At 35.4% G+C, this 23,407-nt stretch overlaps 1 protein-coding gene across 6 annotated transcripts in view; it reads left to right on the top strand.

Annotated features, from left to right (window-relative positions):
* FMN1 (formin 1) overlaps positions 1-23,407 on the top strand; it is a 178,523-nt gene that overhangs the window by 59,375 nt on the left and 95,741 nt on the right. For 4 of the 6 annotated variants that reach the window (XM_033062175.1, XM_033062173.1, XM_033062174.1 and 1 more), the window contains 2 exons: positions 1,516-1,548; positions 11,285-11,346. In XM_033062175.1, coding sequence (XP_032918066.1) covers positions 1,516-1,548; positions 11,285-11,346 — 95 coding nt within the window. The remainder of the gene's footprint in view (positions 1-1,515; positions 1,549-11,284; positions 11,347-23,407) is intronic. The other 2 variants (XM_033062176.2, XM_033062178.1) reach the window with 1 other exon arrangement.

Here is a 23,407-nt window from a genome sequence, read left to right as displayed (position 1 = left end):
CGACTTTAATATGTATGGCTTTTTTACAAAAATGAGTGTACTGACCAGAAGTGGCTATATAGGTCGTTTAACTTCAAAGCTTCTGCTTTCTACATCAAGTTTTGAGATTATGGCAGAGAAGTTTCCTAAATTGCTGTGTAAAGTTTGAGAAGTAACCCATCTACTTGAAATGTGAGTTATGGAGATTTCTGTGGGAAAGGTTTTCATGTAAAATTTTATTTAAAATTATTTAAGTAGGTAAGTTGTTTTATTATCAAAGAAAGAAAGGTAATTCTTGCATAGCACAGTTGTGAACACAATAGAGTAATACTGAATAATATTTGAACGTGTATACTTGCTTTTTGCAACAGTTTTGAAGAATGGAAATTTCCCTTCGAAACATAGTGACCCACCCTATCCAGTATTTCTGGGGTTGTAGGTTGAATTTTCGGGTCACCAGATTGACCAGTGAATGTTAAGAGTGCAGCACGCTCAGTACTTTAAAATTTTCATGAGCATGCATTGAGTATATTTGTAAACATTGTTGCTGCTTTGTGTTCAGACAAGTTCTGTGTTATGATAAAACTGAACATACATTAAACATTTTGATTATGTAGGTTGTCCAAAACATCCACATTTTATTTCATGTTCAGTTTTCTATGCATTAGGAAAAACATGCATGCATTAGTGCATATTTTCTACGCAAAGCAGTGAAGCATGCCTCCTATTTTACTAATCATCAGGAATATTTTTTGTTTTTATGTTTTATTTCTGCCACCTGGTGGCATATTTTTGTCTGTCACATATGTCAGCAATATCAGTCAATGCTATTGCACAGTCTAAAGCTTTCTTTTTTAAATGCATGTTTTGGAAATGAAAAGCAAAATGAGGAATTCTTGAAAGTGTTCCCACCCCAGACTTCTGTCTTCTAATCAGATTTTATGGAATTAACCGCTCAGAAAAGTCTAAGCTTTCTGATCTGCTTTGGTCTCCTTCCCTTACCACACAACATGAAAATTCAATAATGAGTGAGCGTGATTGTAATTTCCAATTGTAAGTCTTGAGGAAGAAAGAAAGTCAGCATGCAATATTCTGTGTATATATGAAGCTGAGAGCTTTATGGGTACATTTCCAAGTGCATTTGGTTTGCATAGCATGGCCTGGTTTTGGTAGGAGGGAGTACTACAGAGGTGGTTTTGTTTTCATAGTGTTATTGCATGTGGCCCATGGTTAACCAAGGAACATCCATGGGATGCTATTACATGGTAGAAATTTATTGAAGTACTTGCTATTTGATTTTGGTTTGATTTGATAGACCGTGCTAGTGAAGTTAGGCAGTTCACAAGCAGCTGATAATTTTTTGCAAGACAAAATAATGTAAGGGGGAGCTGCAAATACTGAGTTATATATTTTTAGTAATGAGTGAAAAGCAGGGGGTGTGCAAGACTCCCTGCTAGAATATGTAGCTAATGAGTGTCAAGTACAAATTCCCTGAGTGAAGTTTAAATACAATCTTACTTATGCTTTTGTCTCTAGCTCACCTAAAGCTTTACAAGGAGGGACCACCAGGTGGGTGGAACAGTGTAATGTTGTCTGTCTGTGTCTGGTCTTTGGTTTCCTTTGTTATCCTAAAGGTAGTATTTATCTTTCCTTGGAATGGAATAGAAGTGGTAAAGGCTGGGTCTGCTGTATCTACTACTGTTTAGAACTAAAGATTTGTTAAGACTACAGAAGTTATATAACAGTTTAGGAGCTGTTTTCAGAATTCCATCTTACAGTAGTTCAGTTTCAATGCCTGTCATCCCACTAAAGTGAGTGGAATTTAGGTTAATTTCTTCTTAATCTCACATTAGACATGTTATAATCTGGCAATGTTTTTTCTCCTAAAGTCTTTGGAGCAAAGGCAATAGTGAAAATTAAAGTGATGATAGATCTTAACATTAGTTATGGATAACTGTTTGGACATACACTGATTCTTATTCAAAACAAGAGCACGTGTAAGGCTGACAAATACAGTAAAATCCCATTGACAATCATGTGAGGCTTAATTAAATACTAACTGATAATGTCATTAGTAATCATAGGCTCATAGAATATTAAGAGACTGGGATGGATCTTAAAGATCATCTAGTACCAACACCCCTGCCTTGGGCAGGGACACCTCCCAGTAATGAATCAGTAGGGATGTCTTTTGAAGGAAAAGGAAGTTTAATTGTCCTTTAAGCAAAATAATTAACTATGTTAACCTGATTTTTGGAAGTTTATTTCACTTATAGCCCCTGCTGTGTCTTTGTTTTCTTGCTCAGTTTTGCACCCACCAAGAGCAGGACATGCAGAGTGGTGACTGTTTTTGGATTTTAAGTGAAGCTTAAGAAAGATATTTTGAGCAAATGCTCGTGGCTCAGAAGCTCCTTTTAAGCAGCTTTTTGAATTATCAAATTAAAGAATCATAGAATAGTTTGGGTTGGAAGGGACCTTAACTCCCCTGTCAGGGCCAGGGACACTTCCCACTAGACCAGGTAGCTCAATGTCTCATTCAGCCTGGCCTTGATCGCTGCCAGGGTTGGGCACTTACTGTCAAAATGTGTAATAATTAAATGGAGCTGAGTTGGAACTCATTTTAAAAGAGGAGTTTCTGATAGTGCTCTCTTTTTTCTACAACAACTTTTCCCTTCTGTAGTTGTTTACTGAAGTAACTGACAAAAGTGAATAAGGCATTTATATTTTTCTTTGCATGTTTATTCATTAGGTAATTTTCTGTTGTCATGCTTTTCATAGAATTACAGAATAACAATCTACTGATTTAAAACTTTTTAAGGATTAAGATTTGGTTGTTTTTTTCTTGATCCTTTTTTGTAATTGAGTTAGGAATACTAGATGTTGGTGAGGATTCAGTGTGATTATCTTACAAGATTTAAAAACAAACCTTATGACCAGGATAAACTCTTCTTACATTATGTCACTGAAGAACTACTCCTTGATTCTACCGCAAAACACCATTTAGATGATGATATGAGTAGACATCATATTAGAAGAAATAAATCCAAAGTACTTTGAAGCCCTCCTAGTCCCTTTGAAGTTTCGTAATGACAGTCCAATCATGTTTGTCACAGCTGTATGGATATTTCTTAGGAAATAAGACAGTGTTAAGACAATTTTGCATTAATTAAATCAACTTGTATTGGAACTTGTTAAAATTTCCTTGCACATGCTGTTAGTGATCTTAGGTTAAGAAAGTTATATTGTCTGTGTAGACTGCCATTAAGTGAGCTTCTGGGAAGTCTTGTCTGAGACACCTCTTTCCCTCACAATTCAATTGCAAGCATTTCCTATTTCCCTCATGTCCTAGTTTCATCCAAGACCCTAATGTTACTTAATACCGCTGTACATAATTTTTAGGAGTGGGGAGAAAGGGACTCTGGCTTCCGGTCAAAGAAGTATGGCAGGAGAAGGGAAGCATACTCCATTGTTCATTGTCTCAGGGTCCAGGCTGAGCATTCACCCTCTAACTTGAAAACTTTTGTTATTAATATTGTTGCCATTACTGTTCATTTTCTTATCTCATTGCTGTTTCCAGTAAACTGTTCATATCTCAACCTGTGATCTTAATTTTTGACGTCTCAAGTTGTCTACTCCATCTTACTTCTGTGGGAAGTGAGAGGGAAAGGAGGGACTAGAGAGCAGTGTGTCATTTGAGGGTGTCTTGATGGGGGGAATCAAATTGGGAAGTACCATTCCTAAATCTCACTCAAAGTGGGGTCTTCCTCACAGGACTCTGGTGGTGGTGCAGAGTTTTGTAGAAATGCTTAGGTACTTACAGTTAGAGGCCATTTGTGCTATTTCCAGCCTGCTGGGAAACCAGACAAGTGGGCATAAAAATCTCATGTTTTTTCCCTTCATCCTAATGAAACAATTAAGTAAACAACATCTTAGACTTTTTCTTGGAACAGAAAAAGAAAATCTCACCACTCATCTCTTCCTATGCAACTTCTTGAATGCAGTTAACAATACTGATCATGCAGATATATGGTTCTGATTTTGAAGATCTGAATTTGTAACTAAAAGGATTAGAGGTGCACTTATTTGGGAATTCAGTGTGTTTTAAAGAAGTCAGCTGAAACTAAATTGTCTATTCAATGTCCTTTGCGCTTCAGTATTTTAACTCAGCTGTCTCTGTAGAAACCATAGACCCAAAAGGAATTACAGGTGTGTTTCCTGGAGATGATGTTTATCCTAAAAGGTCAGGAAAAATAATAAAGCTAAGAGGTTGGAGCAGTAAATATTGATGGACTTGTTCATATTCAGACACCAAAGGGCTATGAGTAGTAGAGTATTCTGCTGTTGTAGATACTTGGTTTTTGGTTTTTATTATTAGGGGTAGATTCGGGCAGTCCTGTGTTATACATTTTATTTGCAAGATCTAGCTTTCAGGGCCAAAATTTTAGAAAACACACTGCTTTAAAAATTAACCTAATATATTGAACATCCCTTTGTTTCAAATTATTTTGTATTAAAATTTAAAACTGATGAAGTACAATAACTATTGAAAAGATTGTGCTTTTTGTATATCTTAATCAGGATAAGTAATTTTTCTGTGTTGCATTTTATCCATATGTAAGTTTTGGTATCTGAAAACTTTCTGGATTCCAGGTACTTTTTAATTTAAAAATTGCTGTTCAAGAGAATATGAATAAATTTTTCTGGGGTCATACTTACATACCCCTAATGTTCTCTGTGTATTTGTACAGTTTTTGCTCTAGCAGATGTTGATGTCCAAAAGGTTATAAGCATTTTTAACAGTTTCACAATGTGTGATATTCTGTTGTTTCACACAGTAGATGTTTGTGATTCTATAACAAATCCCATGTCTGCTGCCATACAGCATTTAAAGCCCTTTGTTGATGTTGTGTCCATCTTCCTTATTCACCCATTTTAAATTGTTTGGGGTTGCTGCATTAGCTTTTCCATTGTGTTTCAACAGCAATTATTTTATCTATTTGCTTATTATGTTTGATGAAATTACAGGACACCAAGTAATTCCTCTTTTCGCTTGGTAGTTAGTTAAAACACAGTTTTATTTCTTTCTTGCAGCACATTACTTGGGTAGATGTTAATTCCAGGTTTTAACCAGAGTATTTCAAATGTTGTATTATACCTAATGATAAAATAATATATTTTCCTGATGGACTGGTATCATTGTAGTCAATGTTATCTTTGTATGATCCATATTGGCAACATACTTTAAAATCCGTGATACCAAACATGACAGTTAGTGAAAGAAGGTTTGCACTGGTTCTGTATTTGCAATATTCAATGCTAAAACAATTTTTTAAAAACCATATAAAATACTAATTAGAATTACTTTTTCCCACAGTTGCATGTAGACAGAACCAAATATAACATGACTGGAAGTTTTGATATTTTCTAATGTTGACTGTATCAGTGGGTGGCAGAACAGGATCATGACAATTATGTAGTTTGTCACTTCAAAAATTGTGTTTTATTTTTTCCCAAGCACCTTATAAGAACATACAGTTGAACAAAGAAATGTGAAATGCTTATGTTACTATCAAAAAACATGTAGCAAGCTATTCATTAGGAAAAAGGTAAGATAAAAAATATATTAAAATAAAAAAATTATATCAAAAACTAATGAGATAAAAAGTTCATACCTAGAAAGAAACAATAGCATTAAACTGGAAAAGCAAGACTTGATAGTTGCACGTTATACAAAGTTAGTATAATTAGGGAAGATCTGAATCCAAACTTAGCATTCTCTCATCAGAATGTTATCTGCTGACTATGGCAAAACATAAGAGTAATGGAAATTTAAGTTTCACAGTAAGTAGATTTTTAATTTTTACAATGAATAATTGATTTATTTTTCCAACAACATCATGGAAAAAGGAAATTTTGCATTGTCAAGTCACTGTATATATTCAGTCTTCACTGAGGCCTCTATACAGCTCCCTGTGTACTTTACCAACTTTCAGATTACTTTCAAAAATGTTTTAGTGAAATATTTTACAATGACATGGTATTATGTTGCTAGCAATAAGCGAATGTAACAAATACTTGTTTAAGACTTCTTAATGTATTTCTACTTCATCTCACTATCTTAGAAAAAACGTTCAGTTTTATGAAAGTTAGCTTAGCTTCAATAGGTTATAATTATTGATTGCAGGAAGCATCAGGTTGCAAAACTAAAGAATATGCCCATGTGGGCAACAGCTTACATGATCTATTAAATTTTTCTTGGGATGGCATGCTCTTAAAACAAAGGAAAAAGTAGTAAATTAGAAGTAGTAAATGCAAACTAAGACTCCAAGCTGTATGGAGTGGAATCTGTGCAATGTGATTATTTACTTTTTTGTTTGAATGCCCTTTGTAAAGGAGTGACATTTTAAATTATTTTTTCAGTAGCAAAATCCTAATTTGAGTCTGGTCATTTTTCAGGATAGGAATACGTAGTACTTGCAATCTGTTTTTTATCTAGTTTGTCTCAAAAGTCCTTAAGAGTAGTATCTGCTTAAGGGGAAGCTAAATTTATGCCCTACAGCCGCTGTCTTCTCACAGGCAGATTGGAGACCAGGCAAGTACAACAGGATATTTATACAATCAGCCTTCTGTTATCCATCATAAAAGAATTTAAAGCTTCACAAAATTGAAATTGAGGTGTTTGAGTGTGTCCAGGGCTAAAAAGCTGATGAAGTATCTGTAATGTAAGTCCTATGGGAAACAGCCAGTGGAGCTGGGATGGTTTAGTCTGGGGAAAACAAGGCTCAGGGGAGACCTTATTGCTCATTACCTGAAAGAAGGTAGTGGCCAGGGGTTAGTTTCATGTCCCTGTCACCTAGTGATAGGATAAGGTGAAATGGCCTCAAGTTGACCCAGGGGAGGTTCAGTTTGGGTATTAGGAAAGAGTGGTTAACCATTGAAACAGGTCACCATCCCTGGAAGTATTCAAAAAATAAGTAGATGTGGCACTTCTTGGTACGGTTTAATGGTTTAATGGTCACGGAGATGCTTGGTTGAAGATTGGACTTGATCTTGTAGGTCTTTTCCAACCTTAATGATTCTTTGATTTTATGAAAATACTGCTCCCCTGACACTGCACAAACTGGGTAAAGACACCTTGTGACACAAGGATTAGCTTAGACCTATAACATAGGGTGTAAAAAGAAGCCAGGTGGTGCATGGGATCAGGATCAGTGTGAGCACACATTGAAACACAGAAAAGTCTATCTAAACATCAGGAAACGATTTCTCTCTGTGAAGGTGACTGTGGAACAGTTGCCCAGAGAGGATGAGGAGGATGGAGATTCCCGAGTTTGAAAGCCATTTAGGCATGGTCCTGGGCAATCAGCTCTGCGAGAGGCAGCGGTGCAGACCAGAGGGCCTCCAGAGCTCCCTTCCAGCCTCAGCCATTCTGTAGTTTGAGGTTAGAAGCTTTTCTCCCTGTCAGTCTGGAAGGTCCTTGAGGTAGGGCAGCACTGGGAAGTGGGAGGCCCTGCATTCAGCTGCAGCCTTGTACTGGGGCTGGCTCTGAGAGCTGCCCTCAGGTGCTCACATGTCCTCACTAACAAGACCAAATGAGTTACAGTGGTTATGTGAGAATCAGGCTGGCTACACAGAGCCATATCAGATTTCTTAAACTGGCACTGTTAATTTTTAACCTAGACAAATCACTCCGTGATATGTTGGTCTTTCTAGATTTTATGTGTAGCCTACGTGATTTTTTTTTTAAGTTAAATGGAATAAAAGAATTCAGTAGTTGATAAATCCCAACTTATATTTTGTTCCCAGCATAGTTCTTCCTGTTAAAATGTCATTATTGTTTACTTTGCCGTTTTGATTTTTACTGCTTTAAGCAGCATCCCAGCAGCACTGCATAATTAAATTTTTTATTCTGTTGCCAGTATGTTAAGGAACTGATTTTTGGAATTGCATGAATGCAATTATTTTTTCTAGTCAAATTCCTCAGCATTTTAATGATTCTGACTGCCATCTCTGTATGCATCTCTGTTTATTTTCTTAAAATGTTAACTGTATGTGTACAATTATACTAAATTAAGCTGACCTCACAAAACATAGAAAAGGAATGGACATGAGTTGCTTTATATTATGCAAGACAATATAATTGTGATGTAATTGTCATTATAATATTTTATACAGAAAAATAAACATTTGCTTGAGAATTAAAGTACAGTAATTTCACGAATACAAGCCGCACTGAGTATAAGCCGCATCGCCGGGTGTTGGCAAACATTTCGTTCTTTGTCCATAAATAAACCACACCTGAGTATAAGCCGCTCTGTCGTTCGCAGCGAGGACCCGCGTGCAACAAAGTTACCAAATAGTAACAGAATCACGGCAGGGCGGGGTTTACTGGCTCGGCTCGGGCCATGAGGGCTCGGGGCTGCCAACAGAGCTGGGTGGCCCAGCTCAGCGCTGCCGCTCGGCGGGGCCGTTTGGGGCCGGCCGCTGCTGCCACTGGGCTCGGTCACCCCAACCCGGCGCTGCCCCGCAGTGGCAGGGGGGGCACAGAGCCCACCGGCACCTGCGGCGGCGGTGGGAGGCAGGGATGGAGCCTGCCTGCTCCTGCGGCGGTGGCATGCGGGGACGGGAGCCCCCCGAGCTGCGGGGCCAAGCGGAGAGAGTTGCCCCACCTTCCCCACCCCCTGTGCTGCCTGCACGGAGCAACTCCACCCCCGCGCAACAGAGTAACCAATTTGTAACAACCGCGTAAATGCAGGGTTTTACTGGCAGGTGCTCGACTTTGCAGTTTGCACTGACTTGGTTTGCACTCCCGGGGTTGAAAATGTCAGAAAATTATTCACATGTTGGCCGCTCCTGAGTATAAGCCGCATTTCCGGTGTGGGAGCAAAATTTTGGTCAAAACGGTGTGGCTTGTATTCGTGAAATTACTGTACCTTTCTGGGTGTCAACTTCTATCCAGAAGATAGTTTCTTCTAGTTAAAAATAATATAATGAGAGTCTTAAACTGTTGTATGTCATTTTATATAATAGACAATCTTTTAAATCTGTTACAGTGTATCAGTTTATGATACACTTGCTTTTATGCAGTAGCAGTGTGTTTTAAGAAATTAGTTACGATTATCAATTCTTTTAACTTAGTACTTTCTAAGGGATAAGTAAACAGTTAAAGAATTGCTACTCTGTCTTACTTCTACTTTAGAACAAAGTTTAAGTTAAACAATCTCTAGAACTTGTTTCAGAGCGTTCAGCTAGAAGCAATGAAAAACATGTGCCCGTGATGACATATACTTAATTGTTAAAAAAAATTTAAACTTCTTATGCTGTGTTAGATTTCATTCATGGGGGTTCTTTCATCATTCTCTAATTGCACGAACATTTGTGCCAAGGTAAAAAAGTAAGCAACAGAGGGTTGGGAATGGGTAAACACGGTGAAAAATCTGATTCTGGTGCTAGTGCAGGTCTATGTCAGATAGGTGAATTATAACTCTCTTACCCAAATCCCAAAGAATTTTAAGCATTGGGCAATCCCGCATAGAAAGTAGATCTTTTGTTAAGATAGATCTGTATCCTTTTATTAGCCAAACTAAGAACTGATTGTTAGGAGCATTTTCAAAGCCTGTTGTTTACTTCAGTTATCATGTGACCTTAAAGAGCTAAGCTTCAAGTCAGGACATTCATAAGGTTCATGCCCTGCAAACTGAGTGCTTAAAGCAGCTGAGGTGCCAGAACGGTCACAATGTTTTCTGGGGACCTGAGGCAACTGTTTTAAGTCCTGTTTAGGTGAATGGATATGCAGAGCCTGCATCCAGAGGGAATATCAACCAGTCAAAGGAATTAACAGCAGAAAATTGAAAAGTTTGTGGACCTAACCGGTTGTGATTCCGGCAGAGCCGTCAGGCAATTTTTCCATGCCAGAAAGCTCTAAGTAGAGATCTGTTAGAGGGCAAGAAGTTTAGACAGATACTATAACTAGCTGGAATCACCAAGGTTTTTATTTTATGCTTTGTGAAATATTGATCCCTTTTGATTTTATGTATGAATTCAGCTACTTACATATAATGTCACTTGTGTTTGGAAAAAATAGCTTTACATTAAAAGCTTACATGTCATGCAGATTTAAGGGTGATGATCAACTTTTCTTTCCTCTTTCCTTCATGTGCTGTGAAAAGAAAAAGGGGAAAAAAAGTGAACAAGAACAGTTAAGCACTGGCATATTTTATTGATCTGGTTCTTTGGTCCATACTTTGATACTTTAATGCTATTTTGTTAGTTCTTCTGATGAATGGATCATACAAACTCCTTAGTGTTAGAGACCATTGACAGTAACATTTAAATTATTTGGACTATTTTCAGTCCTTGTTTAAATTGGGATTTAGTTGAGGAGACAGAAACCAAGCCAGGAAACTGGAAACACACTTCTGGATGAATTTTGGTTTGAAAGCAGATAGAAGTGGGACTTTTATCATCTAACAACAAACTCCAGTCACTTGTTTAGGAGGGCCAGTGTCTTACATAAGGGATTCTTTGTTCATCTGGCCAAATGCAGTTAGGGTACAGGTTGAGGGGAACCATAGTATTAGTGGTCCTAGAGGTGTGTTTGGTAAATCTATGCCATCACTAAACCTGTGTGATCAATGCCTGGCTGCCTCATTTTTTCACTGCTGATTCTTCATGCTTTCAGCCTTTGGATTTTGTTACAGTCTCACTAAATGGCAGAGCTGTCCTGTATCTCATTCACGGTACTTTGTAGTTAAACTCTGTAATTAATCTTCATATGATAGAATTAGGAAAGAATTCTTTATATCTCATTGTTTGGTACTTTCTGAAGTCTTAATTTGTATTTGTGATTGCTGTTTTATCCGATAGTGATTGTATGTTTGTAGTTCCATTTAAATCACTGTGTTTGATGCATGTTGTTTTAGAATTCAGGTGAGAGTGTTTGTGTGCATGCATGTGCATGTCATAATATCCTATCAGTTCCTCATTTATCTGCAAAATTAGGCAAAACTAAAGTTTCCTTTTATTATTTCAGTCTTTTCCCCCATTTTTCCTTCTCAGCATGGAAGATGACCTCTGTTTTATCCTCTTCTCTCAGAAATACCATGGAAAATCTAGTCATGTGGTCTTAGAAAAAAATGCTAATTGCTGTGTTCAGATTTTCTTTTCCATCACCACTATAAAAGATCATTTATTTGAGAGCCTACACCTGCATTCTGGACCCAGTGGTTTTGTATGAAATATTCTATGCTGAAGATGGCTCATTGTTTTCTGACTCTAAGGGAATGTACTTTTTTTATTTCTACAGAGTACCAAGCTGCCATTCTGCATTTAAAGAGGGAACACAAAGAAGAAATTGAAACATTAAAGGTATAATTTTTTAATTATTTACTTTTTTTCCCTGACTAGTGCATTTTACAGATTTAAGTGCTGCAAACATACACATTCTATCAAATATAAAGAATTTAACTTTCTTTTTAGAAGTTGTTTTCAGTTGACTGCCTGCTCAGCTAAAATAAATTTGGTTAAGATCTATACCTGCACTCATAATGATGTCCAAAAAGCAGTTTTATTTGCTTCCTCTTTGTAGTTCTCCTTATTGTTGTTCTATTAAATTCTTCCTGCTAACACAGCAGTGCAGTATTTTTGCACTGGCACTAGTGTTTAACTACTTACTCCTTCTCGGTGAAACATACTTCTGTAGAAGCAGTTTTCTGTAATTATAACAGGAAAATAAGCATGTATGAGACTTTCTGAAGTTTAATATTGAGCACTTGGTATTGATGTCTCCTCTTTTAAAGTGTAAGATTGACCAATTAGTTATCAAAATCAGAAATTACACAGTTTAGTATTAGAGCTCATTTTCCTTTGTCTGTGGTAAGTAAAGTGAAATATTAGAAGAAATTATTTTTATCATAAAAGCAGGAACCTAAATAGCAGTATAACTGAATTTGGTAATCACACCTAGTTGAAATTAACAGCCGTCTTCCTTTTCTCACCAGTTATGATGTGTTCTGAAGTATAGCTCCACTATGTTCTTCTACTATGGGTTCATATGCTAAGTCGTTAGTATACAGGTCATCAATTACAAAACATTCAGGATTTCCTTTGTCATCATTAAGGCAAATAGAATGGAAAATCAATAGATTTACTAATAGAGGAATTCTGATAATCCAGTACATGGCTGCATTAACTGTCATTAGGCAGATCACATTGTATAATGTGAAGTATTGAAATTTGCATTATAAAATTTAAATGGGAGCATATAACAGGGGAGTAAAATGATGTCATGGTTAATGTAATAATTTATTGCATTTTGTTCTTGAAGGGTATAACAGAAAAATGTGATAATATATATCCCAACTATTGAAAATTCTTGGGTTGAATCTGATTTTGTCCTATGCACTGAAAGAACCTACAGACAGGAATTTCTCTGAACCAGTTCTTTGGCAAGCTGATCCAAATTCCATATCTGGTATTTGATTATCATATTTTCTCTGAAAAAGGTTGGGAGTGAAACCCTTAGTCTTTGTTATTCCAAAAAGGCCTTGAAAAATGTTAAGAAGTTTTGGAAGTTATATGTATGGGAAAGTTCTCAAAATATTATTAAACTGTCCTCTGAAGGTGAAAGTAAGCAACCTTATCTAGATTCTGTCCCTTGAAACCTGTCTATAGAGGCTTATAAGTGAGTGATATATTTATTCTTTAGCATTAGAAAGTACCCTATACTTTTATACTGTTTCTTTTTGTAGGGTTTTTTTTCTTGAGTATATGAATAGGAATTCCAGATTGGTTTTAATTCTTCAATATTTGTTATCACTATGTTAATTTCGTATAAAGTTCATACAGAATACCCAGACTGCAGCCAAGGCTTTACCCATACCTCTGGTTTGTAGAGGCTGGTGCTGAATCTGTGAGACTGAAGTTGCAGTGAATGTAGTAGTCTTGAAAGATGCAACAATCACTGGGTAGGGAGGGCGAGTTACTGTACTGTATTTTATTTTGCCATCTTTATGTTATCACCAAAAATTGAAGCTTTGTTCCTTTTTCTGATGTCTCTTGAAATCAGTTTATGTCATGTAGTGTGTATACGTATTAAGATTAAAACATGTATTACGCCAAGTCAATTACTGATGAATCTGTACCATGTCTTATTGCATAACAATCAGCATAAAGCATAACTCTTGAAGGGTAAATAATGTATATAATTCAACTGAATCATCCACATGAAAGTAATGTCTGAAAAGGGTAATGCTTTTGCTGCATTCAAATGATTTATTGAATTATTCACATAATATTTACAAAATACTAAATAATACATTTTAAAGACATGGAACGATTTTTATTCTGTATTGTTAAGTGTTTTGCTTTCCCTGCTCTTGCCACTAGATGTCAGCTGAGTCTTTCTGAAAAAGTTCCCAGAAACGTGTGCAGGTCTCATACTTCCTTCTAAACTGAGTATGGTGTCATCCTGCCCACTGTTTGTGTATCTGTTTTAGCTTTAGGTCAGAAATTATTTTGCACATGATGAAACTAGAATTGAAGTCGCTCAATCGATAAGTAATAGCTGTTAACACCTTCGCAGTTTTTGTCCAGCAGAACCTAATCTTGAGTATGTAATAACCAGCTAAGTAGATGACAACAGCACAAATCAAAAAAATATTAATGAACTCCTGTCTTCTGAAAGAAAGGAATTTACTTGAAGGTGATATTCTGTCTGCAATGTTTAATATTTAACCCAACACGTAACTGCACAAGGGTGCACCATACTTTTTTTCCCTGTAAGTTGAATTGGTAAAATGAGTAAAAATTTAAGTTTTTCCCTAATGTCTCCTTGTTCCCTTTAGAACAAAGGTACCAAATATACCTTCATCTTTAGTTATTTGGGAGTTTAATACTGCTTTTTGAAGATGGAAGGAAGGTCTTTAGCTGTCCTCTAACCCTGTTACCCTATGCATGGATGTTTTTCTCTGATACAGGTTGTTAGGCTTTCATCAGCTCACTAGATCTTTTATGTATTTCCAAACTGAGAATATTAGTATCTTCAGGTTTTTATATTGCATAATATTATAACATAATGCATTTCATGTAATATAGTGTAAGAAATATTAATAGGTGTTTGATAAAAAATTAACTATAACTAGCTTATAAATAATTAAATTCATATTATATAATAAAATCCTATTTTTACATCTCTTAAAATATCTCATGGCAAATTTTTGAAAGAAATACCTGCATTATTGCATCTATCACAGTTATAAACTTATTATTGAAACTTAAGAAATAGTGAATGGTAATGCAGTTGGTATAAAGCCGTGACATTACGAAAGAGCAAGCTGGCCTCATTTAGAGAAGAATGTATCATGAGGTGTTCATAGTGACCTTTGTGGCCTCCTTGGTAATGTTTGCATTTTTTCTTTTTTGTGGCGGTTCTAAGAGCTGAAATGTAGAAGTGGGTTGAAAGTAATTTCCTTTTCACAGAAGAACTTCCTTAACTTTGAAAACTATTTCATATCATAAATTGAGATTAAAGACCAGTGCCTCAAAGTGCCCCAGAAAACATTGCAAAATGTGGAAGAAAAAGGAATGTGAAAGGAAAAGTCATAGCACCAGTCAAAATTTTCTGATAATTTAAAGATAATTTATTTTTATTTTGTACTGAGACCACAAAGGCATAAAAACATATAAGATTTTATTAAGTAATAAAGCTCTAGCTCTATGATGATAATTTCATTCTTTTACAAATCTGTTTTTTCATGTCTCATACTTCCTAAGTCCTTCCTTGTCTCTTTGTCATTTCACTTTCCCATTTGTTGTCCCTCATGGTCAGTATGCTTCCATTTACGAATGCTTCTGTTGCTCTTTAATTATAACATGAATATAACAAAAGGTACTGCTTCACTCTGCAACATTTTGGAATTTTTAATTCAGCTGTGGGAGCCAATGGTGAATAGTGTTGAAAGATCTTGTATGCCAGAATGCTTTTTAAAGTACCTCTATATAGAAGTGGGTGATTTCAGTTTTATTTTGGCAGTTTAAAATGTCTTTTACTTAGATGTAAAAGTAAATTTTATTTCAGCTTCAGAGCATACATCACAAATTGGATGTTTTAATATCAAATCAAAACATTTTACAATATTTTAATTTGCCTATTTTTTTAATAGATAGACTATTACAACAAACTGGCCTACTTTTGAGCAGATTAAATTGAAAAAAATATGAACTGGATGGTCTTAGGGATTTTTGTTATTTCTTTCTGGAGAAAAAGAAATTTTTTCTTCCCCCTCGTTTTTGTGTGTGCATATGTGAATTCTTGCATGGGATAGAGATATCATGGTTTGTCAGAAGTCACTGCATTTTGAAATCTACTAAGATATGGGGTCCAATGATTAATAGTGTTGAAAGCTTTGATACGCCTCAGTACTTACAAAACCTGAAACTTCTGAATATATGTGGACTTTGGATATATGCTGATGTTTTGTAATAAGATTTTGCTTCTGGATGCTGAGATTGTTGTTTTTGGCTTTTACAAGATGAAGTGTATCCATGAGGTAGCTGGCTGCTTCGAGTGTGCTCTGTTGTACTTTTGTATTCCAGCATGCACATATAGAAGAAAATCTGTATCATGTATGCTTCTCACTCTGGTGGAGTTGCAGCTCAAAGGAGCAGCCAAGGTCAGCAAGGGTTTATTAGTCAGTCTTTCCTAATGAGCTGTTCAGGCTTTTCAGCATTTCCATGTGGTGAACTGATGAAGGTCTCCCAGCTTGTGGTTAATTATTGGTACTGATCTTGCTTAACTTGAAATGTTTCAGTCTTTCAGCTGCTAAATGTGTGGTTTCACCACTGTGTGTGTACTGTGTGCCTTTATGAACCTTCTTCTTGGTTACTTTGTACACTTGAAGGAATTCTCCCTGTTCACTGCAGAGCCACTCTGCGATGCAAGAGAGGAAAAAAATGTAAAGACTGAAAAAACCATGAAAGTTATGAGAAAAAAAGAGACTGAACTCCTATTGAATTGTATTAAAATACTGATTTCAGAACTCCTAAGGCTCCCAGACAATGGCAACAACATTATCTTTAAAGTTTGTGTTTCCTAAAATAGTAAATTCCCAGCAGGGAAAAAACCTTCCTGTGCTGAAAAATTTGCATAGCCAGTGCTAGAGAAGTTGAAGTAGTAAACTAGGCAACCAAGGACAGGAGCAATAAAAGAGTAACTTTTAAGCAAGCAGCACTTAATCTCTTTGGAACCATTTGACTATTTCATCTTCATTCAGAAACAGAGCTTGGAATGATTCTTCATGTTGTGTGAAGATACTCCCTAGTGCAGTGCTTAGTTAGCATTTTAAAAATTTGCACATTACAATTTTTATATCCAAATCATAATACATAATTGCTGTGCTCTGACACTTAAAATAAACAAAATTTTCCCCCTTCTTCTCCTCCATTGACTTCATATGTATAATATTTTTGATGCAATATATACTTTTCATTCTTAGTTTCATTTAGCAATATGTTTACATTGTTAATATTTTCTTATCAGATAGCTTGAATATCCCAGAAGATTATTTTTTCATTGTGTTGTGTATTTTTTTCAATATGACCACTTGCCATATTGCCATGTTGTTATTTTCAATGCAATTTCACTGTGAGACTTGGATTGTTTAAACTTTGTGTCAGCTGCAGAATGCTGTTAATTCCACATGTTGATCCAAGGATTCTCCTGTTTATTTAAGAAGTTACCACAGACCATATTCCTTATATTGAAAACAGTGAAAATCTCTTTATTTCAGCGCATGGATATGGTGTGCAGTGTTAAAATGTGCATAGAGCAAGACAATTTATAGCGTTTAAACTTCAGCAAGACTGAGTTCCTGCTCAAATTTAGACACATTACAAAACATTCTGCTTAATGAGGGCTAAAACAAAACTCTTAAAATTCATTATAACCTGCTACACTTTTCATAGTTTATGAAAGTTAATTTATCCCATCACCTTGCCTTGAATAAATATGTTGTGCACTCAGGAGAGTAAAGTAGAGCACACATTTTGAACAAGAGGACATTTTATTTTCACAGATATTGAGGATCTCTGTAACATACGAAACAATTGTATAAAAGGGAAATTATTTGAAGTGTCATCATGGAATTATAAAAGCCATTAGAAATTAGGTAGTATCAAAGTTACCATTTTGATTTTGAAAGCATGTACCCCATGCTTTCTTGCCAAAATTATCTGTTCTTTGAAATTTACTGCACCAGATATTTGTTTAAATCTAGTAGTTATAAGGCGTTTTTTCTGAATTAAATACGTAATGTTGTTGAAAAATTCTGGCTCTAATATTCCCGGTTTTAACAGGAGTAGGAACAAATTTGTCAAAGATGAACATTTTGCTTTGATAAAGGGAAAATCTGCCTGAAATTAGAAGTTAAAATTTTTTAAATAATTTTTTTTTTTTGCTCATATTCAGTAGAGACCTTATTTTAACAGCTTTTGACTTTGCAAATATAGTGATCACTGATTACACATTCTGGTGTTGAACAAACTTTAAATTGCCATTTCCACAAGGCCACCAAAGTTGTTATAAAATGCTTATTATAAAATAGTTGTTATAAAATACTAGGTCAAAACATCAAGAGTAGGATGTATGTATGGAGATGTGAAAGGTACAATTTCAGGTAAAAAACAGTGAGTAGTGATACTAGGACTGGCAGACCTTATAGCATGCAGTCTTGAGACACCACACTGGCAAGATGAAGGGCAAAAGAGGTAGCCTGGAAATTAGGACAGAAAATGGTAGGAGATAGATTGCAAAGACTTGGGTCTGGGCTTCACAGTACAAGTTTTACTTATATGTGGGCAATATTCTCCAGAATATGTGTCCTGGAGTTAATGCAGTCCATTCAGTATTTGATTTTATTTTTGGTGGTCAGTGAGTGATGCCCTCCCTTGCTTTATTGTTCAAGATTTGGTCTTAAATTATAAGTAGTTTCATTACAATTTTTTCTACTGTCGTAAGTTTTAAGTTTTTAATGTTTAACTATAAAGTGGACTTTACAATATGTGTTAGGATAGGTATATAATGTTATTATTCATAGACCTATGGTTTAACAGATTTATTGGGATGCTTACATTTGCGCAAATGCTCAATTACGGTTAATTTTAAACTTTGCAATTATACATTGAATCCCAGAATCTCAATATAGTTTTTTGTAAAAGAAGGTGTATCACTGGTGACTACGTGAGGAAAACTGACTAAAATTACTTGTGACTCGTCTTGCAGGAATTTGCAATTTGAACAACTGTAGAACCTGTTTTTCTAGGTCAGCATTATCATGCCTTTACTCTACTGTTGTGTCTCTTTCTGAGGGTCCACACTTTGTTCTTGCATACATTTCAACTTCAGCACACACAGTGCAGAAGTCTTGAAAACTTTCTGCTTTTCATTATTCAATTTTTAACTTTTGTCTGAATAAGAATCTTAAATGAGATACTAGTTCTGTTGAAGAAAAAGTTTCTGCATAGCTGTGCTACATGGAAACATTGATGGGAAGGAATAAAATTAAGATTGTTCTGATTGCTCCCTTTTGAGTAATTGATCAAGGCTGCTTTTTCTCAGACATTATAATCTGCAATATTTTCTTCAAATTCTATAATGGGAATGTCTACAGTAGTGTGGTAATGCATAATTAGCATGCAGTATATGTTAGTTTAAAGTAGGTGTGGTTTTTGAACAAATACATAGTCATTTCCATAACTGATGTTATACTTCTACTTATCTGTGTAGAATCTCCTTTTGTTGTTTTGATTGCACATGAGAACAATATTTTGACGGAGAGGCTAATCATCTCTAAAAATTCTCAGAACTTTTAGACAAAAGTTATGTTCATTATGAAGAATGAAAATAGTTTCTTAAAGTGTAGAGTTACTTTTTTTTGTTCTTATGGCACTATTTGGCTAAATAATTCCTATTGAGAAGTATTCATTGCTGCTCATTGTGCTTCTATAGATATATAACTTTATCTTTGGTTAGTGTTTTCCATGTGCTTTACTAATAATGCTTTTTGTTTCAGCTTTTACTTAATCCAAATAATTGGTTTTACAACTTAGCAACATATATCATTGCTTTCCTATATAGTTACAAAGCTTTGTTATAATGGTTGATCTTGTAGCCTGGTTGCCAAAGAAATTAGTTCTTTATATGGTGAAGCAATGTTGACAGTAAACTCTCCTTTCCATCCCCTCCCCAAAAGAAAAGGAAGAAAAGAGAAGAAAAACAAGGTTGCATTACAATTCTGGCAACATCAGCCACACTAATAAAATCAAATTCAATGTTGGTTTACGACTTTGAATTTATGTGACTGCACAGGATCAAAGGATTTGTATCCCACTGGACTGCAAGGTCTATAGTTCATGGCAAAAAACCTCATCAAAAAGAACATTTTAGTAGTAGGGCTTTTCATTTTAATCAGCCACAGTAATAAAAAAGCTGTTAGGTGTCCAAAAACATTCTCCCAAGATCAGAGACAACTTGCTCTCTACTAAATTCAGTTTTCTTATTGGATCCATACTGCCTCTGTAGTTTTTGTCACTGAAACTTCATCTTCAGCTTGTTTTAAGCCATTTTTTGCATTGTTTCCGCATTTTACATGCCAAATGTAAAATATGCCACATCATCATGTAACTTCCCTGGCAATTGAGAAATACTGTAACTTGTTTCAAGGAAATTATCATCAAAACAGATATTCATATAGAATTTTAATTATCAGTCTATGTCTGTATCACTTACCTGGTGGTAAAGTGGACATAATAGGATCCATAAATATGGAGTGTGCTATGGAATGCAATGGACATGATTATTTTTCCACATATTTGGATTCATAATGTTTGTAGGATCTTGAAAGATTGCCAAGAAATTTCAAGGGCACATTAACAGTTCTATCTGATTATTTCATTAGAAGTTGTGGAGAAGTTATTTACCCCTTCTAAGTGGGTTGATCTGAGTAAAATGACATGTATGTAGGACAGCTGTAGAAAAAGAACTAGAGATGAGCTATTGTGAGCAATGCATTATATAACAAAGTTCCCCAAGCGATTTAATTTGTTTAATCTTAAATAGTTGGATGGTAGTTCTTAACTGTGAAAGGACTGAAGGAAGGATGTGTGTATGTGCAGGAAACAGTACCTGGATTCATGTTACTTGACAGAAACATTTATAGACCAGGCACAAGGTAATAAGGAGGAGAAACACAAACTTTGAGGCAACTTGGAGATCACTCTGTGAAGAGCATGGAAAAGAGCACAGAACATGAAGAGATAATGGAGGGTCCAAAAAGAACATTAAGAGATAATGGAAGGTCTACAAAGAGCAGCAAGAGAAGATGCTGGAGCTTAAAAGAATGTAGGACTTTCTGCAGCCCATATTGCAGGGGACGATTTGTATCTTGTACAGAATAGTCTCTTAAAATACATGGCCCTGGTCAGAAAACATCTGCAGTGTCTTTGGTTCATAGATCTGCTTTGCATGGCTGTTTATGCTCTTCTGATAGTGATAAAAATGGAAGTGTGTTTGTGGCATTATACTTAGAAGGTCACTGGTGAGAAAGAATCAGAATCCCAGAGTCATAGAATATGCTGAGTTGTAGGGACCCATGGGATCCAACTCCTTTTGCTGCCTAGAACCTCCAAGGATCACTCCATGTGCCTGATTCAATTCCTGTTCCCACTGTATTCTACTGTCAGCCTTTGGACAGTTTATTTGTACATATTGAGTCTAGTGGGTCTATAAGACAATGAATAGGAAATAGCCAGGGGTTTTGTTTGTTTGTATTTTGTCCCAACTACTTTTACTACATTTCTTCTATAAAACTATGTATTTATTATTTTAGACTCTGTATGCATTGGCTACATGAATATTTAGAGATCTGGGATTGTTTGAGAATGTTCAGTCATTATTTTTTTATTGTGAGGTGTATGAACAATTCTTACTGTGTGTCCTTGACAGTGATGATATACCATATGTAACTGTTATGTTTGTTGAGGTATTTGTTAGAGAGGAATTTTGATTTTTATGTAAACTGGCATGGGTTTAACTTTTTTTTCCCTGTGGAGAAATCCTTTGCTAAATCTCTGATTGTTGTTAAAATTTAAAACAAATGTATGTTTTCTCAAGGACACAGATTCAACAAAAAAGAGCTTCTTTTCTTTTGTCAACACAATAGAAGAATAAAAAAGTGTGAAGTCTTCCAAAAACTGAAGAGTAAATTGCTTAGAATGAACAAAACCAAGTTAGAGGCTCTTTCTGAAATATTTATTTTTCCTCTCTTTTCTGTGCACACTACTTTGATGGCCAAAATACTATTAAGAAAAAAAGCTGTAAAGTAAATAAAAAAAGCTTTTCATTAGCAACTCAGTAATTCTTTTTTTTTTTTTTTTTTTTTTTAATTCTTTCTTTTTCTTGTTTTTTTTCTTTCTCCCCCTCCCTTTTTTCTAAGTATCCTCCTTGCTGGAACATGTCCACATCTACTAACTATATCCCTGGACACTTTGTGTCTTCTGTGTTCCCACTTTTTTTTATTTTCTTGGCTTGGCATAAGTAACTAATTAGACATAACAATCGCTGTATAAAAGTCAGAGAAGGGAATAAAATGGAGCTCACTTTCTCCCTAATATGTTATTTTTCCACTCTAATTAGAGTAAAAACTTATAAAAGTGTGTTATTCTCAGTTAAAGAAGAGGTCTGTCTCTGATATACCTAGAACTGCTTTGTTCATTAACTATGTGTCATTTTTACACAGTCACTTTTCAGAGTAGAATTACACTGTAAATGCTAGTGAGAAAGTATTACACATTGACAGTGGAGAATGAACTTGTTAGTTTCAAAGCAAAAGTTCGGCATATTGCTTGTTCTCAACAGTGTTTTAGAGAACTTTTTTTTTTTAATGTTTTACTGTTAAAATTCTCAGAATTTTTAAACATTTATAGAGCAAGTAAGTCCTGAATCATAAGTTAGCAACTGTTTTTTGAATGGAGATTGCTGTAGAAATTTATACTTTCCTTATGCTCATACATACAAATTGTTCTACAGCTTTTCATATCAGAGCAGTGTCATGGTTAAAAAGGTTTTGTTCACATAAAACCACATTATATAAAGCAGTGAAATAACAACAAATATACTTCAGTTGATTGCATTTAATTGACTGTAATTGACTATATAGACTGTAGTTAATGAGACTGTAATCTTTCACATGTCAGAACACAGGGAAAAAGCTGTCATGTTGGTATTGAGATTTGTCTGTGTCAATCTACAGTATCATTTCAAAGACACTGAGACAGCTTGTTGGTAACATGAATGAGAGGATTTAGTCTTTTGCTTTTGTGATTAATTTATGATTTATCATCCGATACTGTAATGGTTAATGGCAGTATTGTACAGTGATTCAATATTTGGAAATTTTCTTCCTTGAGCATATGCTTCATCATTTCCAGGGTCCCATGGGACCAAGGCTGAAGGTTCACATTGTCAGAGAATATAATTTTCCTTTTTTTTCTGTGTTGTCTCAAGTGACTTAACAGGTGCCATAAGGAGGTCACCAGAGGGATGGGTGTAAAGGGAGCAAACAGGAAGACACTGGAAAGCTAATCCAAACACTCCTGTTGTTTTCCAGGTTATGGTGTAATTAGTGTTTTTGGATATTTGCATAATCCTCTTATATGGTGTATTTTAGTAAAGAAAGGTCTTTTTTTTTTTTTTAGGGCTTTTATTTTACCCATTAACAGAAGTAAATTTTTAGGAAGAGGGTAACACAGGCCTTCTAAGCTTAATTATAAATGTCTATGTTCAAGGGATCTGAGTCAGCTGGGATCACTTGCTTGGTGAATTGATTTTACCCAAGGAAAAAGGATCATGTCCATTTCAATAACAGATACCAGAAAAATCTCAACAAATTAAAGACACTGATTTGTAAGTGCAACTGCATTAGTGAGGCTTGAAAAGCAAAATAGGCAAGAACCTTCTTTAGTCAGAATCAGTGGTTCAAAAAAGCCTGTATTCCAAGCAAGAGCAGATTTGGAACCAAAAGACGTTTTATCAAGAAGGATAGACAGAACTGCCCGTTTATTCAACCTCTTCAAAATGGATATTGGATGGAAGCAGAGAGCTGTGGAAGAAAGGAAGAAGAGATACATTAGCCAAGAAGGCTAATTTTAGAATTCAGAATAGAAAAGGGCATTTGACAACACTCAAGCTGAATCATGTCTCACAGAGGAAATTTAAGATTCACGAAAAGTATTTTGTAGCAATGGAAACAGAAAGAAACTAAGGAAACAAGGGGAGCATTATCCAGTAAGAGTGAGGTGGAGACAAAAGGCATTGTTGATTGAACCTAGAAAATTAAGACCAAATGAGCTGCCCCGAATTTCAATAGCAGAGATC

The sequence above is a fragment of the Catharus ustulatus genome, chromosome 6 (assembly GCF_009819885.2).
Source record: "Catharus ustulatus isolate bCatUst1 chromosome 6, bCatUst1.pri.v2, whole genome shotgun sequence".
Lineage (NCBI taxonomy): Eukaryota > Metazoa > Chordata > Aves > Passeriformes > Turdidae > Catharus > Catharus ustulatus.
This window is presented reverse-complemented; position numbering and strand designations above follow the sequence as displayed.